Raw genomic sequence first — 17,304 nt, forward strand, 5'->3', positions numbered from 1 at the left:
AAAATAAAACAAAGCTGGCATTAATCAGTTAAAAGCAACTAATTAGAGTAAGAACTGCACTTACCTTCCAACCTATAACTTTGCTTCGGTATATTTAATCTGAATAGGAATATAAAATTATACTCTTTATGTTCTTAGGTTCTTACAATTTCATTTGCTCTATAGCTTAATTAGGAATACTTCTCCTGACTTTATGGGACTGTAATGGTGTAATATATGGGAGTCATATAAAAAGATTACTAAACATCAAACATTAACAAATATTTATTGGAAAAAAACAAATGAGAAATAGATTTGTGACTTGTTTTACATAATCTCCTTGGGAAAGAAAAAAATGTTGAGGTATTTTGGGATCACCACACCAAGGTTTTTTGTTCTGGATTTGTCCTTAACTAGCTCTGTAAACTCAAGCATGTCATTTAACCTTTCTGATTGTCTGCTTAGCTGTAAAATAAATAAAGACAAATAAAGATAAAATAAAGATAAATTGTGTATGATCTAACTCCATAATTAAGCCACACACATTTATTAAACACCTTTTATGTGCCAGTGCCTTTGTAAAAGGCTAAGAATATAAGTTACTGTTGAAGAATTGAAAACTATAATGTATGTGAAAGCACTTTGTCAAGGATAATACATTATGTAATGCTAATACATCAATTACATAATATTTATGTAATTGAAATTATAAATATTTTTCTAGAAAGGCCAGGAACACCTAGCTCTCACCTCAAATGCATGGCGATCCTTATTGTGGCAAATTTTACAAATAGAAATTTGCCTCAGCAAAATAAAATACATGACAGTTATCAGGAAGCAAAGAGGTAGAATAGGAAATAAGTAACTGTTTTTTAACCAGGACAGAGAAAGGACAGCGAGGCAAATAATAAAGTAGTGATTTCTTTAGAACTCTAAATTCAGAAGGACTGAAAGTCTGGAAATATTAAGAAAGTGCTAAAATTGCCTGTCAGCTTAATATTCTCATGACAAAACAGGAAAACCATAATGGAAAATTTCTCTTTGATTAAATAAAGAAAAGAAAAGGACATTTTAAAAATACCAACCTCACTACAAAGAGAGAATAGGAAAAATAAACTGTTACTCTGCAATGTGAGACACCCATTGAGAACAGTATAAATAAAGATGACAATTTTGATAATAAAGACTAGAGAGAGAGACCACAATAAGAACACAAACCTCTGTTTTGACAAAGCCTACAATTAGTGAGATTTTAGATTCTAGACTTACTGACTCTGCCTCTTTACAGAAATTTTACCACTGTTGGTAAAAATGTTGAAAATAATATTCCATCACATCATTCTGCAGTCCCAGCAATACACTAGATTACAATGAAAACTAGAATGAGTCCCTTTGAGCAATATTGTCTCAGCTTCCAGGGAGTGTGATATAAAGATATGGTGGGCTATAATACCAAAACATAGCTCTGGATAAGGAAGCACCAAGCAGAACGGATCTTACATTATATTCTGTGTATACTATTGCCCCAAGTAAATGATTAATTCCACGTGGAAGAATTCTTCAAAAGAGCAGAAACATTTAACATGGTTATGAGATTTCCAAAAGTTGGCCTGCTGAGTTGAAATACAACCATCCCTCACTTTATAGAAAAGATAGATTTCAGAAGACATGACCAAAGTGACTCCTTTTTAAATTGTCAGCATCTTTTTAACAGCCAGGGATTCATTTCCCAAGGGAAAAATAACCCTTCAATTGAAAATAAGATGTTGAGTCTGTATTATTATAAATACCCATTAATCCATGGGTTAATAATGCCCATTATCAATTCACATTGTGAGTATTGACTGCCTAAAACATCACATCTGATATATTATTCTTATATTCTTTATTTTCTTCCCCCAAAGTTTAGGTTGTCTAATAGACCTTAATTACACTGTCAATAGAGTTTTAAGCCAAACATGCTATTATTCTAATTTAGACGTCCTGTAAATTAAAGGCTACAATTTAGTCAATTTCTATTCCCTGTCAATTTGGTAAAATGAAACAAACTAAGTTTACATTTCTTTATTCTTTTTGTCACTTTGATCTCTAATTAATCTTTCCTATCAGGTGGCAATAAACATTGGCCAAAGGGATTGTGGACTCAGCTGTCGTGGAATACTGTCAGTATTGGGTCATTGAGCCACACAAGACTTCATGCCTATTAACACTTTTGAAATTATAGCCAAAAAATGTCAAAGAAGTTGACAAGGCAAAAACAAGTAAATAGTATAAATATAAGTAATCAGATTTAGATGAAAATCCTTCCAAATTGGAAATATTTTTTCTTAGAGATATTTCATTATACTACCACAAGAATATAATTATTTAATAATTTTATGAAACTCATGGGTCAGAATGCCAAGGATATCAGAATGCAAAATAAAACAAAACCCAAAGAATTAACAATTAGTGCTACTCGGTAGATTTTAAAAATTGTATTTTTTTCAATAAAGCAAAAGAAACCAAGAGGTGAGAAAATGATCTGAGGTTCATGACTGTAAAATGTCCTTTTCTTGACACTTGGAGGAAAAGACAGAGAGGTCAAGGTCAATAGGGAAGGAGATTATCAGTACATTACTTACTTCCTTATATCCGAAGATGATGCGTCCATCCATGAGGAGGGTTGCTTGGAATGTGAAGCTTCCCAGGTTGTAATTATCCTGGAGATGTACGTGGTCCCACTGGACAACAAGTGCTGTGCCTATAAACCCCATTTGAACAAAAGAAATGCAGTGAGAAAAATGTATCAATCAATTCTGGTGGGAATCTTCACAAATCATGGATCTAACCTTCACATCTAGTAGCTGTGCTACTTGAATTTTACATAGTTAACTGGATTTCTGTTACTGACATAGCATTTGGGATATTTTTAAAGAATTGAGTATTCTCTAAATATTTGGTAAAATCTAACCTCATACTGAGGTTAATATTGAGCCCAGTATGGGGGAATTTTGCCTTAGGAAGTCCATTAATGTTAATGGGTACTGTCTGCTTAAATTTCCATGAGCCACTTCCAAAATGCAACCCAAGTGGCTTGAATGAACTTCAAATACATTTGACAAATGCTGAGAGAGAAAGGAACACATTCAGGGAAGCTAGAATCAGACTTGAAAATGTCTATTTCATACTTAGAATTATACTCTTCCATATGCTAAAGAAATTTCTTTAACACTCATGGGAATTTTCCTCTTTAATTCACAATGTCTGTATTTCTTTGTTGTACTGCTTCTAAAAGGTTGCAAGGTAGCTTAAAGGGCCTCAGGCTAACATTTCTGAAGCCCCTTTAAGTACACTGGGATGAATCTTCAGTGCTGTATATCATATTCTGATGAGTCAATCTGCCAATGTTTATTATAAAAGTATTAACATGAAACAGTAATTGAAACACAGTTTAATAGCCACCAATGAGAATTTATATTTTGTTTTGTTTTTTTTTCATCAGTGTTTCTATTTTAGGTTTTATTTATATTTATTTATTTATTTTACTGGGGTACATATAGTTGTTTCACAACATTGTTTTAGTTTCTACTGTACAGCAAAGTGGAGTTCCCTGTGCTATACAGCAGGTTCTCATTAGTTATCTATTTTATATGTATTAGTTAGTGTATATGTCAATCCCAATCTCCCAACTCATCCCGCCACCCCTTTCCCCACCTTGGTGTCCATACGTTTGTTCTCGACATCTGTGTCTCTATTTCTGCCTTGCAAACAGGTTCATCTGTACCATTTTTCTAGATTTCACATATATGCGTTAATATACGATACTTGTTTTCTCTTTGTGACTTACTTCACTCTGTATGACAGTCTCTAGGTCCATCCACGTCTCTATAAATGACCCAATTTTGTTTCTTTTTATGGCTGAGTAATATTCCATTGTATATATGCACCACATCTTCTTTATCCATTCATCTGTCAATGGGCATTTAGGTTGATTCCATGACCTGGCTATTATAAATAGTGCTGCAATGAACATTGGGGTGCATGTGTCTTTCTGAGTTATGGTTTTCTCTGGGTATATGCCCAGTAGTGGGATTGCTGGGTCATATGGTAATTCTATTTTTAGTTCTTTAAGGAACCTCCATACTGTTCTCCATAGTGGCTGTATCAATTTACATTCCCACCAACAGTGCAAAAGGGTTCTCTTTTCTCCACACCCTCTCCAGCATTTATTGTTTGTAGATTTTTTGATGATGGCCATTCTGACTGGTATGAGATGATACCTCACTGTAGTTTTGATTTGCATTTCTCTAATAATTAGTGATGTCGAGCATCTTTTCATGTGTTTGTTGGCCATCTGTATATCTTCTTTGGAGAAATGTCTATTCAGGTCTTCTGCCCATTTTTTGATTGGGTTGTTTGTTTTTTTAATATTGATCTGCATGAGCTGTTTATATATTTTGGAGATTAATCCTTTGTCTGTTGATTCATTTGCAATTATTTTCTCCCATTCTGAGAGTTGTCTTTTCATCTTGTTTATGTTTGCTTTGCTGTGCGGAAGCTTTTAAGTTTCATTAGGTCCCATTTGTTTATTTTTGTTTTTATTTCCTACTCTCGAAGGCAGGTCAAAAATCTTGCTGTGATTTATGTCAAAAAGTGTTCTTCCTATGCTTTCCTCTAAGAGTTTTATAGTTTCCGGTCTTACATTTAGGTCTTTGATCCAATTTGAGTTTATTTTTGTGTATTGTGTTAGGGAGTGTTAATTTCATTAACTGACACTGTTTATTCTTTTTTATTTTTTTAAGAAAACAAATGAGCAGCTAAGACGTTTGCTTAGCTCTAAGTATTGGATTTTCTAATCTTTTAAAAAATCTTGTTGCCAAAAAATGATGTACAGAAATGAAACTCACAGAACTAAGAGAGTATAACTTATCTCCCAGGTCAGTAAGTATATGATTAAAAAGAAAAAAAATCAATATTGCATGACAGAGAGCTTTTGGGATAGTGAAGATGTGGAGATGCTAGGAGAGTAGAGTGCCCAGAGAGGGCATGGATATGCTCCATACCCTTTCCCACATAACTTGCCCTATACATTTCTTCTGTCTGACTTCCTGAGTTCATTCCTGTACCAGGTGATTGGAGTAGACCAGAACACTGTCATTACTGTGTTTCTGAGTATAACTTAATGCTGAGATCGTTTGACCAAGATGGTAGCATAGGAGGCTCCTGAGTTCCCCTCTTCCCATGGATACACTGAATGTACGGCTACACAAGAAGCAATTTCCTTTGAGAGAAATCCAAGATTAGCTGAGTGACTGCTATACATGAGGCAACTGAGAAAATACCCATAATGAAACTGCACACATCTAGGTGCTTACTGTGATCCTCTGGAGCCCCAAAGAGCCAGTGGGTACTTCCCCTACCTTGTTCCTTTGGCTCAGTCCAAGGATAAAACCAAGTCACCAGCATCTCTCTGGAAGGAGCTTGCACACATGTCTGGCACCCAGCTTTTGTGGCTGCCACCTGAGGACAGGCCCCCAGGTCATCTTGCTCTGAGAGACAATGGGGTTTGCATTCATGAGTCCCACAGGACTGCAGCACACAAAGAAGCAATTGTTAATAGGCACACCTGTGAGCACTTGCATCACTTGCATTGGCTATCCCCTCAAGGCTCAGTAGAGAGGGAGCAGACAAAATACCTGTCTCCCAGTTTATCCCTGGAGAGGATTTGACTGCATACTTTTCCAGTATACTGCTGCCTGAGGGACTGCCAACAAATCTAGGTGCTGACTGTGATCTTCCCCTTTGGGAAACTGATGGCTCTTGGCACACCCAAAACTACTGGATGCCACTGAGAACAAAGATGGTGCCTTGAAAAATCACAGAGGTTTGAAAGACAACCAGGAGCTTGAGCTAAGCTGACTGATGAAGTTCATGTTGTACAGAAAACCACTCTGACAAGACTGGAAGAGGTAGCTATTTATCTGATGTACAAAAACTAACAGTGAGTAAAGAAAAATGAAGAAACAGGGGAATATGTTCCAAACAAAAAACAAGATAAATCTCTAGAAACTGATCTTAATGAAACAGAAGTAAGTGATTTACCCAAATGAGGTCAAAATAACAGTCATAAGTATGCTCACTGGACTTCCCTGGCGGTCCAGTGGTGAAGATTCTGTGCTTTCATTGCAGAGGGCACAGGTTTGATCCCTGGTTGGGGGACCAGGATCCCGTATGCCACACAGTGCAGCCAAAAAACAAACAAACAAAAAAGGTCAGGAGAGCAATGCATGAACAAAGTGAGAATTCCAACAAAGAGACAGAAAATATAAAAAGTACTAAATAGAAATCATAGTACCGAAGAATACAATAACTGACCGGAAGTTTTAATAGAGGGGTTCAACAACAGACTATATCAAGTAAAAGAAAAGACCAATGCACTTGAAAATATATCAGCGGAACTGATCCAATTAGAGGGGCAGAGAGAAAACAAAAAGAATGAAAAAGAGTGAAGATAGCTTAAGGGACATACGGGACACCATCAAGTAGACCAATATTCACATTGTAGGGATTTCAGAATGAGAAGAGAGAGAGAAAGGGGCAGAAGGATTATTCAGGAAGGACTTCCCAGGTGGTGCAGTGGTTAAGAATCTGTCTGCCAATGCAGGGGACACGGGTTCGAGCCCTGGTCTGGGAAGAACCCACATGCCACAGAGCAACTAAGCCCATGCAGCACAACTACTGAGCCTGTGTTCTAGAGCCTGCAAACCACAACAACTGAGCCCATGTGCCACAACTACTGAAGCCCACATGCCTAGAGCCCGTGCTCTGCAACAAGAGAAGCCACCTCAGTGAGAAGCCCGTCCACCACAACGAAGAGTAGCCCTGCTCGCCACAACTAGAAAAAGCTTGCGTGCGGCAATGAAGACCCAATGCAGCCAAAAATAAATTAAAAATAAAATGATTATTCAAAGAACTAATGGCTGAAAACTTCCTTAACCTGGGGAAGAAAACAGACATCCAGATCCAGAAAGCTCAAAAATACCAAAAAAAGATGAATCATAAGGGATTTACACTGAAACACATTATAATCAAATTATCAGAAGTTAATAACAAGGAAAGAATCTTAAAAGCAAGAAGAGAAAAGCAATTTGTTATTTACAAGGGAAATTTTAAAGACTGTTAGTAGATTCTTCTGCAGAAACCTTGCAGGCAAGAGAGAGTGGGGTGAGGTATTCGAAATGCTGAAAGAAAAAACCTGCTAACCAAGAGTACTTTATTAAGCAAAGTTGTTCTTCAGAATTAAAGGAGAGAAAGAAATTTCCAGACAAACAAAAGCTGAAAAAGATCTTTACCAATAGACCAGACTTATACGAAATGTTAAAGGGAGTTCTTCAAGCTAAAATGAAAGAATGCTAGTAAGTAACAAGAATTATATATATAAAAGAAAAACTCACTGGTAAAGGTAGATATATAGTTAAATTCAGAATACTCTTATAATGGTGGTGGAAAAATCACTTATAACTCTAGTACAAAGGTTAAAAGACAAAAGTTTTAAAAATAACTATAAGTACAATAGTTTGTTAGTGGATATGCAATGTAAAAAGTTATAAATTGTGATATCAAAAACATAAAATATGGTGGAAGATGTAAAAATGTAGAGCTTCTGTATGAGTTTGAAGTTAGTTGTTATCAGCTTAAAATTGATTGTATAAGATGTTTTATGTAAGCCTCATAGTAACCACAGATCAAATACTTACACACAGAAGATAAAGTACAATGAATTGAAGCATATCACTACAGAGAATCAAATCACAAAGGAGAGTGAGAGAAAGAAAGGAACAAAGGAATAACAAAACAGCCAGAAAACAACTACCAAAATGGCAATAGTAAACCATACCTATCAATAGTTACTTTAAATGTAGATGGACTAAATTCTCCAATCAAAAGACACAGACTGGGTTAAGAGTTTAGGAAAAAGACTTAACTATATGCTGCCCACAGACACTCACTTCAGTTTTAAGAACACACATAGATTAAAAGTAAAGGTATGGAAAAAGATTTTCCATGCAAATGGAAACCAAAAGAAAACAGAGGTAGGTATACTTATGCCAGAAAAGTAGACTTTTAAGCCAAAACTTGTAACAAGAGACAAAAGAAAGGTCATTATTTAATAATAAAGAGGTCAATTCAACAAGAGGATATTAACAATTGTAAATGTTTATAAATATCTATGCATCCAATCATAATACCTAAATATATAAAGCAAATATTAATGGACCTAAAGGCAGAAAGAGACAGCAATACAATAAAAATAGGAACTTCATATCTCACTTTCAACAATGGATAGATCATTCAGACAGAAAATCAATAAGGAAACATTGGACTTAAACTACATATTAGAGCAGGTGAACCTTACAGAAATACATAGAACATTTCATCAAACAGCAGCAGAATGCACATTTTACTGAAGTGCACATAAGACATTCTCCAGGACAGATAATTTTTTTTAGGCCACAAGACAAGTCTTAACAATTTTAAGAGGGCTGAATTCATATCAAGCATCTTTTCTGACCAAAATGGTATAAAACTACAAATTAACAGCAGAAGGAAAACTGGAAAATTCACAAATACATGGAGATTAAAAAATTTCCTCCTGAACAACCAGTGGGCCAAAGAAGAAATCAAAAGGGAAATCTAAAAATATCTTGAGATAAATGAAACTGGAAACAAAACATAAAACTTAAGGGATTCGGCAGAGGCAATTCTAAGAGGAAATTTATAGAGATAAACGCCTACATGAAGAAAAAAGAAAGATCTCAAAAAACAACCTAACTGTACACATCAAGGAACTAAAAAAGAAGAACAAACCAAGCCCAAAGTTAGCAGAAGAAGGAAATATCAAAGATCAGAATGGAAATAAAAGAAATGGAGACTAAAAAGATCCATTAGATAGATATCACTAGAATGACAGAAAAGATCATTGAAACTAAGAGCTTTCTTAAGATAAAAAATTTGACAAAACTTTGGCTAGACTAAGAAAAAAGAGAAAGTATAAATAAAATCAGAAATGAAAGAGAAGACACTACAACTGATAACACAGAAAGCAAAGGACCATAAGAAACTATTGTACTATGAACAATCATATGCCAACAAATTGGACAACCTAGAAGATATGGATAAATTCCTAGAAACATACCATCAATCAAGACTGAATCACAAAGAAACAGAAAATCTGAACAGACCAATTACTAGTAAGGAGACAGAATCAGTAATTATAAAAGTTCTGACAAAGAAAAATCCAGGACCAGATGGCTTCACTGGGGAACTTTGTACCAAAGAGTTAAAGAAGAATTAATACCAATTGTTATCAAAGTCTTCCAAAATAGAGAAGAGAGCACTTCCAAACTCATTTTTCAAGGCCAGCATTACCCTGATACCAAAGCCAAATGAGGACACTACAAGAAAAGAAACTTACAGACCAATATAGCCAATGAAAATAGATGCAAAAATACTCAAAAAAATCTTAGCAAACCATATTCAACAGTACATCAAAAAGATCATATACCATGATCAAGCCGGATTTATTCCTGAGATGCAAGGATGGTTCAACATGCACAAATCAATCAATGTGATATGCCACATTAACAAAATGAAGGATAAAAATCATATGATTATCTCAGTAGATGCAGAAAAAGCATCTGACAAAATTCAACATCCTCTCATGATAAAAACTCTTAAATCAGATATAGATAGAATGCATCTCAACAAAATAAAGTCCATATATGACAAGCCCATAGCTAACATCATACTTAAGGCTAACAAGATACTAAGCAGAAAGCTTTTCCTCTAAGATCAGGAAAAAGACAAGGACACCCACTCTCACCATTTTTATTCAACATAATACTGGAAATCCTAGCCAGAGCAATTAGGCAAGAAAAAGAAATAAAAGGCATACAAACTGGAAAGGAAGAAGTAAAACTGTCACTATTTACAGATGCCTGTATTGTATATAGAAAACCCTAAAGACTCCAAAAAAAACTGTTAGAACTAATAAATGAATTCAGTAAGGTTTCAGGATTCAAAATCAATATACAGAAATGTGTTGTGTTTCTATGTGCTAATAACAGACTATCAGAAAGGGAAATTAAGAAAACAATCCCATTTACAATTGCATCAAGAAAATACCTAGGAATAAATTTAACTAAAGGGGTGAAAGTCCTGTATACTGAAAACTGTAAGACAATGATGAAAGAAACTGAACAAGGCACAAATAAATGGAATGATATTTCATGTTCTTAGATTGGAAGAATTAATATTGTTAAAATTTCGATGCTACCCACAACAATTTACAGATTCAATGCAATCCCTATCAAAATTCCAATAGCATTTTTCACAGAAATGAAAAAAATCCTAAAATTTGTATGGAACCACAAAAGACTCCAAATAGCCAAGCAATCTTGAGAAAGAAGAACAAAGCCGGAGGCAGTATACTTTCTGACTTCAAAGTATATTACGAAGCTACAGTAATCAAAACAGTATGGCTTTGGGATTAAGGAAAAAAGACACATCAATCAATGGAACAGAGTACAGATCTCAGAAATAAATCCATGCTTATACGGTCAATTCATTTTCAATAATGGAGCCAAGAATGTACAATGTGGAAGAACTGTTTCTCAACAAACTGGATAACTGTGCTGGGAAAACTGGATAGCCACATGCAAAAGAATATACCATACACAAAAATCAACTCAAAATGGATTAAAGACTTGAATGTTATACCTGAAATGTAAAACTCCTAGAAGAAAACATAGAGGGTAAGCTCCCTGACATAGGTCTTGGTAATCATATTTTGTATTTTGTATTTAACACCAAAAGCAAATGCAACAAAAGCAAAAATAAACAAGTTGGACTACATCAAACTAAAAATATTCTGAACAGCAAAAGAAACCATCAACAAAGTGAAAAGGCAGCCTATGGAATAGGAGAAAATATTTGCAAACCATGTATCTAATAAGGGATTCTATCCGAAATAAATAAGGAACTCACACAACTCAATAGCAAGAAAACAAATAGCCCAATTAAAATATGGGCAAAGGACCTAAACAGCCATTTTTCCAAATAAGACATATAAATGGCCAAGAGATTCATGAAAATGTGCTCAGCATCACTAATCATCAGAGAAATACAAATCAAAAGCACAATGAGACATCACCTCACACCTGTTACGATGTCTATTATCAAAAAGACAAGAGGTAACAAATCCTGGAAAGGATGTAGAGAAAACAGAGCCCTTATAGTCTATTGGTGGAAACATAACTGGAACAGACACTGTGCAAAACAGTATGGAATTTCCTCAAGAAATTAAAAATAGAAAACTACCATATGATCCAGGAATCCCACTACTGGGTATATACCAAAGGAAACAAAATGACTTCCTTAGAGAGATATCTATACTCTCTTGTTCACTGAAGCATTATTTAAAGTAGCCAAAGTATGAAAACAACTTAAGTGTTCATCTATGGATGAATGGATAAAGAATATGTGGTATATATACACAATGGAATATTATTCAGCCCCCAAAAGAATGAAATCCTGCCTTTGTGACAACATGGATGTATCTGGAGGGCATGAAGCTAAGTGAAATAAGCCAAACAGAGAAAGAGAAAAATTGCATGGTATCACATACATGTGAAATCTAAAAACAAAACAAAACAAAGACAGTTGACCTCAAAGAAACAGATTTTAGAATGTCGGCTGCCAGGGACTAGGGTCTGAGGGAAATAGAGAGATGCTGACAAAAGGATACCAACTTTCATTTATACAATGAATAAGGTCTGAGGATCTAATGTATAACACAGTGACTACAGTTTCTAACACTGTACAATATAATTGAAATTTACTGAGAATAAAACTTAAGTGTTTCCACCCGAAAAGAAAAAAGGTACATATGTGAGGTGATAAAAATATTAATTAACTTGATGGTGGAAATTCTTTTGCAATGTATATATATATACATATATATATACATATATATATGTATATATATATATCAAATTATCATGCTATACCCTTTAAATATAAAAATCTATTTATTTCCTTGAGATAAAACTTTAGAAGTAAATTTTTTTTTTTTTTTTTACTTTTACCTTGGTACTTTTAGTTATAAGCAGCACCTAAGACATACCCCTGTTGTAAGTGAAAACCCAGGTCTCTTCCTTCCACGGGCATCTCTGTATCTATACAACCTTTTTCTAAAAACTGGAAAAGGCAAGAGGACGATAATAGACAGGAAACTTCCCATAATTGTAGAAGTAAAAGGGTTTTCTGATCATGAAACTCCTCCTAACAACCACTTCTTTTCTTTCACATGTGTTCACAACTCTCAAGCTCTAGTCTCCTTCTTACTCACTAATTTCTATTAGACACTTTGACGGTGCAGAGGAAACACTGAAATGGAGGGCAGAAGAGCTAGACCTGTGTCCTGCCTCTAATACTTTGTGTGTGACCTTGGACACAATTAACCTGCTTGAACCTGTTTCTTCTACAACATGGGAGGAATAATTCTTGCCTTCTAGGGATTTCTGCAATCAATCAAAAAATATATAGTTTCCTCAAATTCTTTGTGCACAATAGAGGTCTACCTAAATTGAGTAATTAAATGTTTTTAATGCAAATTCTGGTGATGATATTTTCAATACATTGTTAGTAGCAGACTTTTAAAAATAACACTAATTGTGCAAATATGTTTTATATTATGTAGTAGCACAGCTCCCCCAGCATTTGTTAATTTAAATGGTTCTACTAGTAAGATTAGTTGAGTGTAAATGTTATCATTAAATTGTAAAATTAACTATATGTCTCTATCTTGTTTTATTGAATAATCAATATATCAAATTTTACCTTTTATTACAAGTTGCTGAATCTAAAACTTTATGGTCTGCAGGTTAGTGAGAGTGGCTTTAGAGATACGATCTTGTATTTCTCTAAGCAGCGCCTTACTCACATATTGCTTCCTAGGTAGTACCTGATATAGGAAGCAATTAGGTAAGTGAACCCAAAAGACACTTTCTTTGGTCATCAGCTATGATGTACGAGAATAATCTGCCAAGAGCAAACCTTGGAATTCATCAAAGAGCTGGGTTAGTGTGGTGCATCTCTTGGCTTATGACTGACAATCCTACACTGTTTCTCTGATGATGGGCACAAAATCTAATGGTAAAGTTCTTCCTGGCAGAGCTGAAGTTGTAATTTAAGCTCATATAACAGACCACATAAGCTGCTGTACCAGCCTATGTGATTAATGGAACTGAGCAGTTGGGACTTGGTATCCCTAGGGTGATCAAATTGTCTAATCAGTAATGGATGCCAATTTCTTAATCTCCAAAATAAAAACAGGCAAGTAGGTTGATCTAGGGGCATTTAAGGTCACTATTAACTCCAAATTTTCTGATTCTGTGCTTGATTAGGCTTCTGATCACTGCAAGAATTATGCTTTCTAATTTGCTATTTATGAGCCACCAAATTATTTTTCTAATAAAAGGTTTAGTTTTACAACTTCTCTAGTTTTTGTGCATTAATATTCTGTGACTCAGACTTCTAGGCTGGCTATAATATTTGGAAGCATCGTCTGATTTTTAAAATCTAGTGCTTTAATACTTATAGAAATATTATCTTAGAAGAAATGTTCTAAACTGCTGTCTCCTCTAGAGAAGTTTTTGCTTTCCTAAAATGTTGAGTTTCCCATCCTTAAGCATTCCTTCAAATATCCTAACCAATCAAAGTTGGAAATATTTCAGTAAGTTGCTATGGTATAAAAGGACTTTGTGAAGATCCTTACAAAACTGAAAAGTGCTTCAATCATTTACTAAAACACAGGCAATTACTAGCTTTTATTATTATATTGTAAGAATGCAATATTCCCATTGGTTATCACACAGAAGATATTTCAATAAAGTAAAATACAGTAATTCTTGAGTATTCGTACTTTCACAACTCTCAGAATTAAAAATCATCTTACATACCTAATTTTTTTCATATATTCATTCATTGAATAATTAATTATTGAGGACTGACTGTGTATTGAGCTCTTGTGCCAGGTATTGAAGAGAAAATAGTTTCTTATAAATAGTCACAGTCTTAGTTTATAAAGAATTTAGAATCCAGTTGAAGTGGCATACATTAATTTTTAAAAATCATTTAAATAAAAGTAAAATTTAAATATTGAGCTACCTAGGTACATGGGTGTGTGAGAGAGCATATGGGGAAAGAGACTTAGTATGCTTTATGATTTTTTTTTTTTTGCAGTACGCGGGCCTCTCACTGTTGTGGCCTCTCCCATTGCGGAGCACAGGCTCCAGATGCACAGGCTCAGCGGCCATGGCTCACAGGCCCAGCCGCTCCGCGGCATGTGGGATCTTCCCGGACCGGGGCACGAACCCGTGTCCCCTGCATCGGCAGGCGGACTGTCAACCGCTGCACCACCAGGGAAGCCCCTGCTTTATGATTTTGATGCTAACAGTCTAAAAACTTGGTCATCAGAAGCTTGTGCCCATGAGTAAATGTTCCCAACCATCACCTAGTAAGTGACAAAGCTTGGAAAATATTCAACTTTCTTATTTACTTAGGGTAGATTCATTCTGTCTAGTAGGTCATGGGATAAGCTTCAGATAAGTTGCTCACTGCAGCTCTGTCTAAAGTATACTTACAATCTACTTGTACATCTTTGGGCCTTAGTACCTCAGTTTTTTTAAGTGGGAGGACAGAGTATAACAGTTCTTAAAATAATAGAAGGAAATAATTATTATGGCCAACATTTAGTATTACTTCATATTGGATCACACTTTGGTGTTATTCAAATTGTTTGAAATGCATTTCTCACAGTGTACATCTAAGTATGTTTAGTTTTCTTCCTCTTTTGCTATTTTGACCTGTAAAGTGGCTTTATCACACTGGTCAGATCTCTTTCAGCAAGATGATGTCATTTTCAGAAAGCCATGGTCACGAGTAAGTCTATGCTACCCCATAGTAATTTTCTTCCTTGCTCATTAAGGCAAAACAAGAGAAGAAAAAACTCTGTTCAGGCCACATGCTTTCATTATTTTAAAAGATAAAATTGTCATTTGGGCAAATAAATACTATTTTGGTATTATAAAGAGAACAGAAATTTCTATCTTTAAGTTTCCAAAACAAACTCTTCTTTTCCTATAATTTCATTTTCTACTAAAGTTACAGCTTTCAGTAAGATGTAGACATGAAAATTCATTTATGTCTTTAGGACCTTACATTTCTTACTTAGATTTGAATGGTACTTAGTGACATATTCTAGGTCTTTTCTGACTATTTTATATGTCCCACAAAGAAATAGTAGGGATAGAGTGTTGTCAGTTACTCTATTTCATATTTCAAAGTCAGGAAAACTTTTTTCTTAAGTGATTTTAATTACCCACAATCCTAGATTTTTAAAAGGTGTGTTCATCTTATGGTATATATTATTCAAAAGTTTTGGAAATTTAATATCAATATATTATGCCACTTGCCTCTATCCGAAGATCAAAACTAACAAATTACCCTTTGTTTTTTTTAATAGGAGGGATGTATTGCAAATAGCATAAAATAAATGTATTTGCTCTGTTTGAGGAGTCGTTTACAGCAACTCATTTATTATAGTGCCCAATACATGTTAATAAACATTTGTTGAATGAACAAATGAATGAATGAATAAACGAGTGACATTTAACCACATACTTTACTCCACATATTAACAGTATTAACAGCTGCAGTGTAACATTTGTCATCTCGGGGCATTTGTATCAAGCAGTTTAAAATTCCAGTCTACCCCCAAAAAACCCAAGGTTACTAAAATATTAATATGAATCTGATGATCAATGTTTATAAGTATACAGTTAGTAAAAAATAGGCTAACCAGTACATACCATTATCAAAATATCTGACCGTTGAATTTCTGGATACACTGGGATCAAAATTTGCCATTAAAGGTGCTATGTACTGTGTGGCTGTTAGCATTCGATGTACAACTTCTCCAGTGTATATGAAACCTATAATTAGAAAAATAATAAATATGTTCAGAAAAAGTCCAGAAAATTTTAATTAAAATATCCCAACTCACCTTCAGTCACATTTCAAAAATAAAATATCATGGTGGCTAAAAAAAAAGAAACATAATTAATGTCTTAATGTCTGATCAGCAATAGTTGAGTCTGGATTAAGTGACAAATTCCCATATGATTTGGTAGCACCTTGCAGACTGGTAAATCAGAAATCTATAGTATGTACAACTTTAATTGCAGGAAAGTGACTATTACCTGGAAGAGATTATTAGGCTGAAGAGGCTAGTATAGTACTATAAGTAATTCAAACATTAAATTTGCCTTTAGTAATCCCTTGTTATCTTAACACTAGTCAAACAGGCAAGTCCAGTTTACAAATGAATGTATCTTCATGATGTTGAATTGCTTTTCTTAATCTCAGTTTAGGACATTTTAGAAATCACACATATGTATCTTTAATACTAAAACGCAGAAAATGTTTTGGACCATCTTTTCAAAGTTGAAAGGAGGTTAAACACTCATGGAAAAACTTCACATTTCTCAGATTGCTCAAGTAGCACTGTATCAAGGAGGTAAAGACTATATGTTTTCAGATAAGATGGTAAGTAAAACACTGATAATGCACAAATGACTCTCTATTTAGAGAGTTATCAATGCCAGCCTATTCTAGCTGTTGGATAACAAGAGGGAATTTACTATGGAGAACTTCGTCTTGAATTAACTTTCAATACCTCCCATGTTACAACCCTACCCACTTTCAATTATTCACACTGGGTTTATTTACTTTGTGGATTATCCACGACAAATTGTTAATCCTATACTGGCTTCTTGCCTCCAAGGTCTTTAGCTGCCTAAAAGGAGAGTTAGCTCAGGGAATACCAGCTAATTTTTCATATTAATCTAGGAAGTGCACAATTAAGAACATAAAAAATGCACACATACACACATACATTATTACAAAATAAAATCCAAAGCAAGTTATTTGTGACAATGCAATTGTAATGTTTAGGCAATTGTAAGTTAACTAATATCTGGGGTTACTATCGATCATTTTTCTATTTCCGTAAGAATTAATTTAAAAAGTGGGATTTTTTTTTTAAAACCACGAAATTATGTAGAATGTAAACTTCTAAAAGTGTAAAACTTTTATCTCACTTCATGGTCTGAATAAAGCTTTCATTGGCATATCATGGCCTTTATTGTTTCAAATTCTCAACTGTAATTTCTAGGTAAGTTATTGGAGAATTAAATCTGTAGTCATTTACTTTGAAATCAA

General features: G+C 34.4%; 1 protein-coding gene across 3 annotated transcripts in view; it reads right to left on the reverse strand.

Annotated features, from left to right (window-relative positions):
* Positions 1-17,304, reverse strand: part of PLXDC2 (plexin domain containing 2) — a 413,295-nt gene that overhangs the window by 125,262 nt on the left and 270,729 nt on the right. For all 3 annotated transcript variants that reach the window (XM_007447295.1, XM_007447296.1, XM_007447297.1), the window contains 2 exons: positions 15,894-16,016; positions 2,604-2,722 (listed from right to left, as the gene is read on the reverse strand). In XM_007447295.1, the coding sequence (XP_007447357.1) occupies positions 2,604-2,722; positions 15,894-16,016 (242 nt within the window). The remainder of the gene's footprint in view (positions 1-2,603; positions 2,723-15,893; positions 16,017-17,304) is intronic.

Source organism: Lipotes vexillifer, unplaced genomic scaffold (assembly GCF_000442215.2).
Source record: "Lipotes vexillifer unplaced genomic scaffold, Lipotes_vexillifer_v1.1 scaffold297, whole genome shotgun sequence".
In the NCBI taxonomy this organism is placed as follows: Eukaryota; Metazoa; Chordata; class Mammalia; order Artiodactyla; family Lipotidae; genus Lipotes; species Lipotes vexillifer.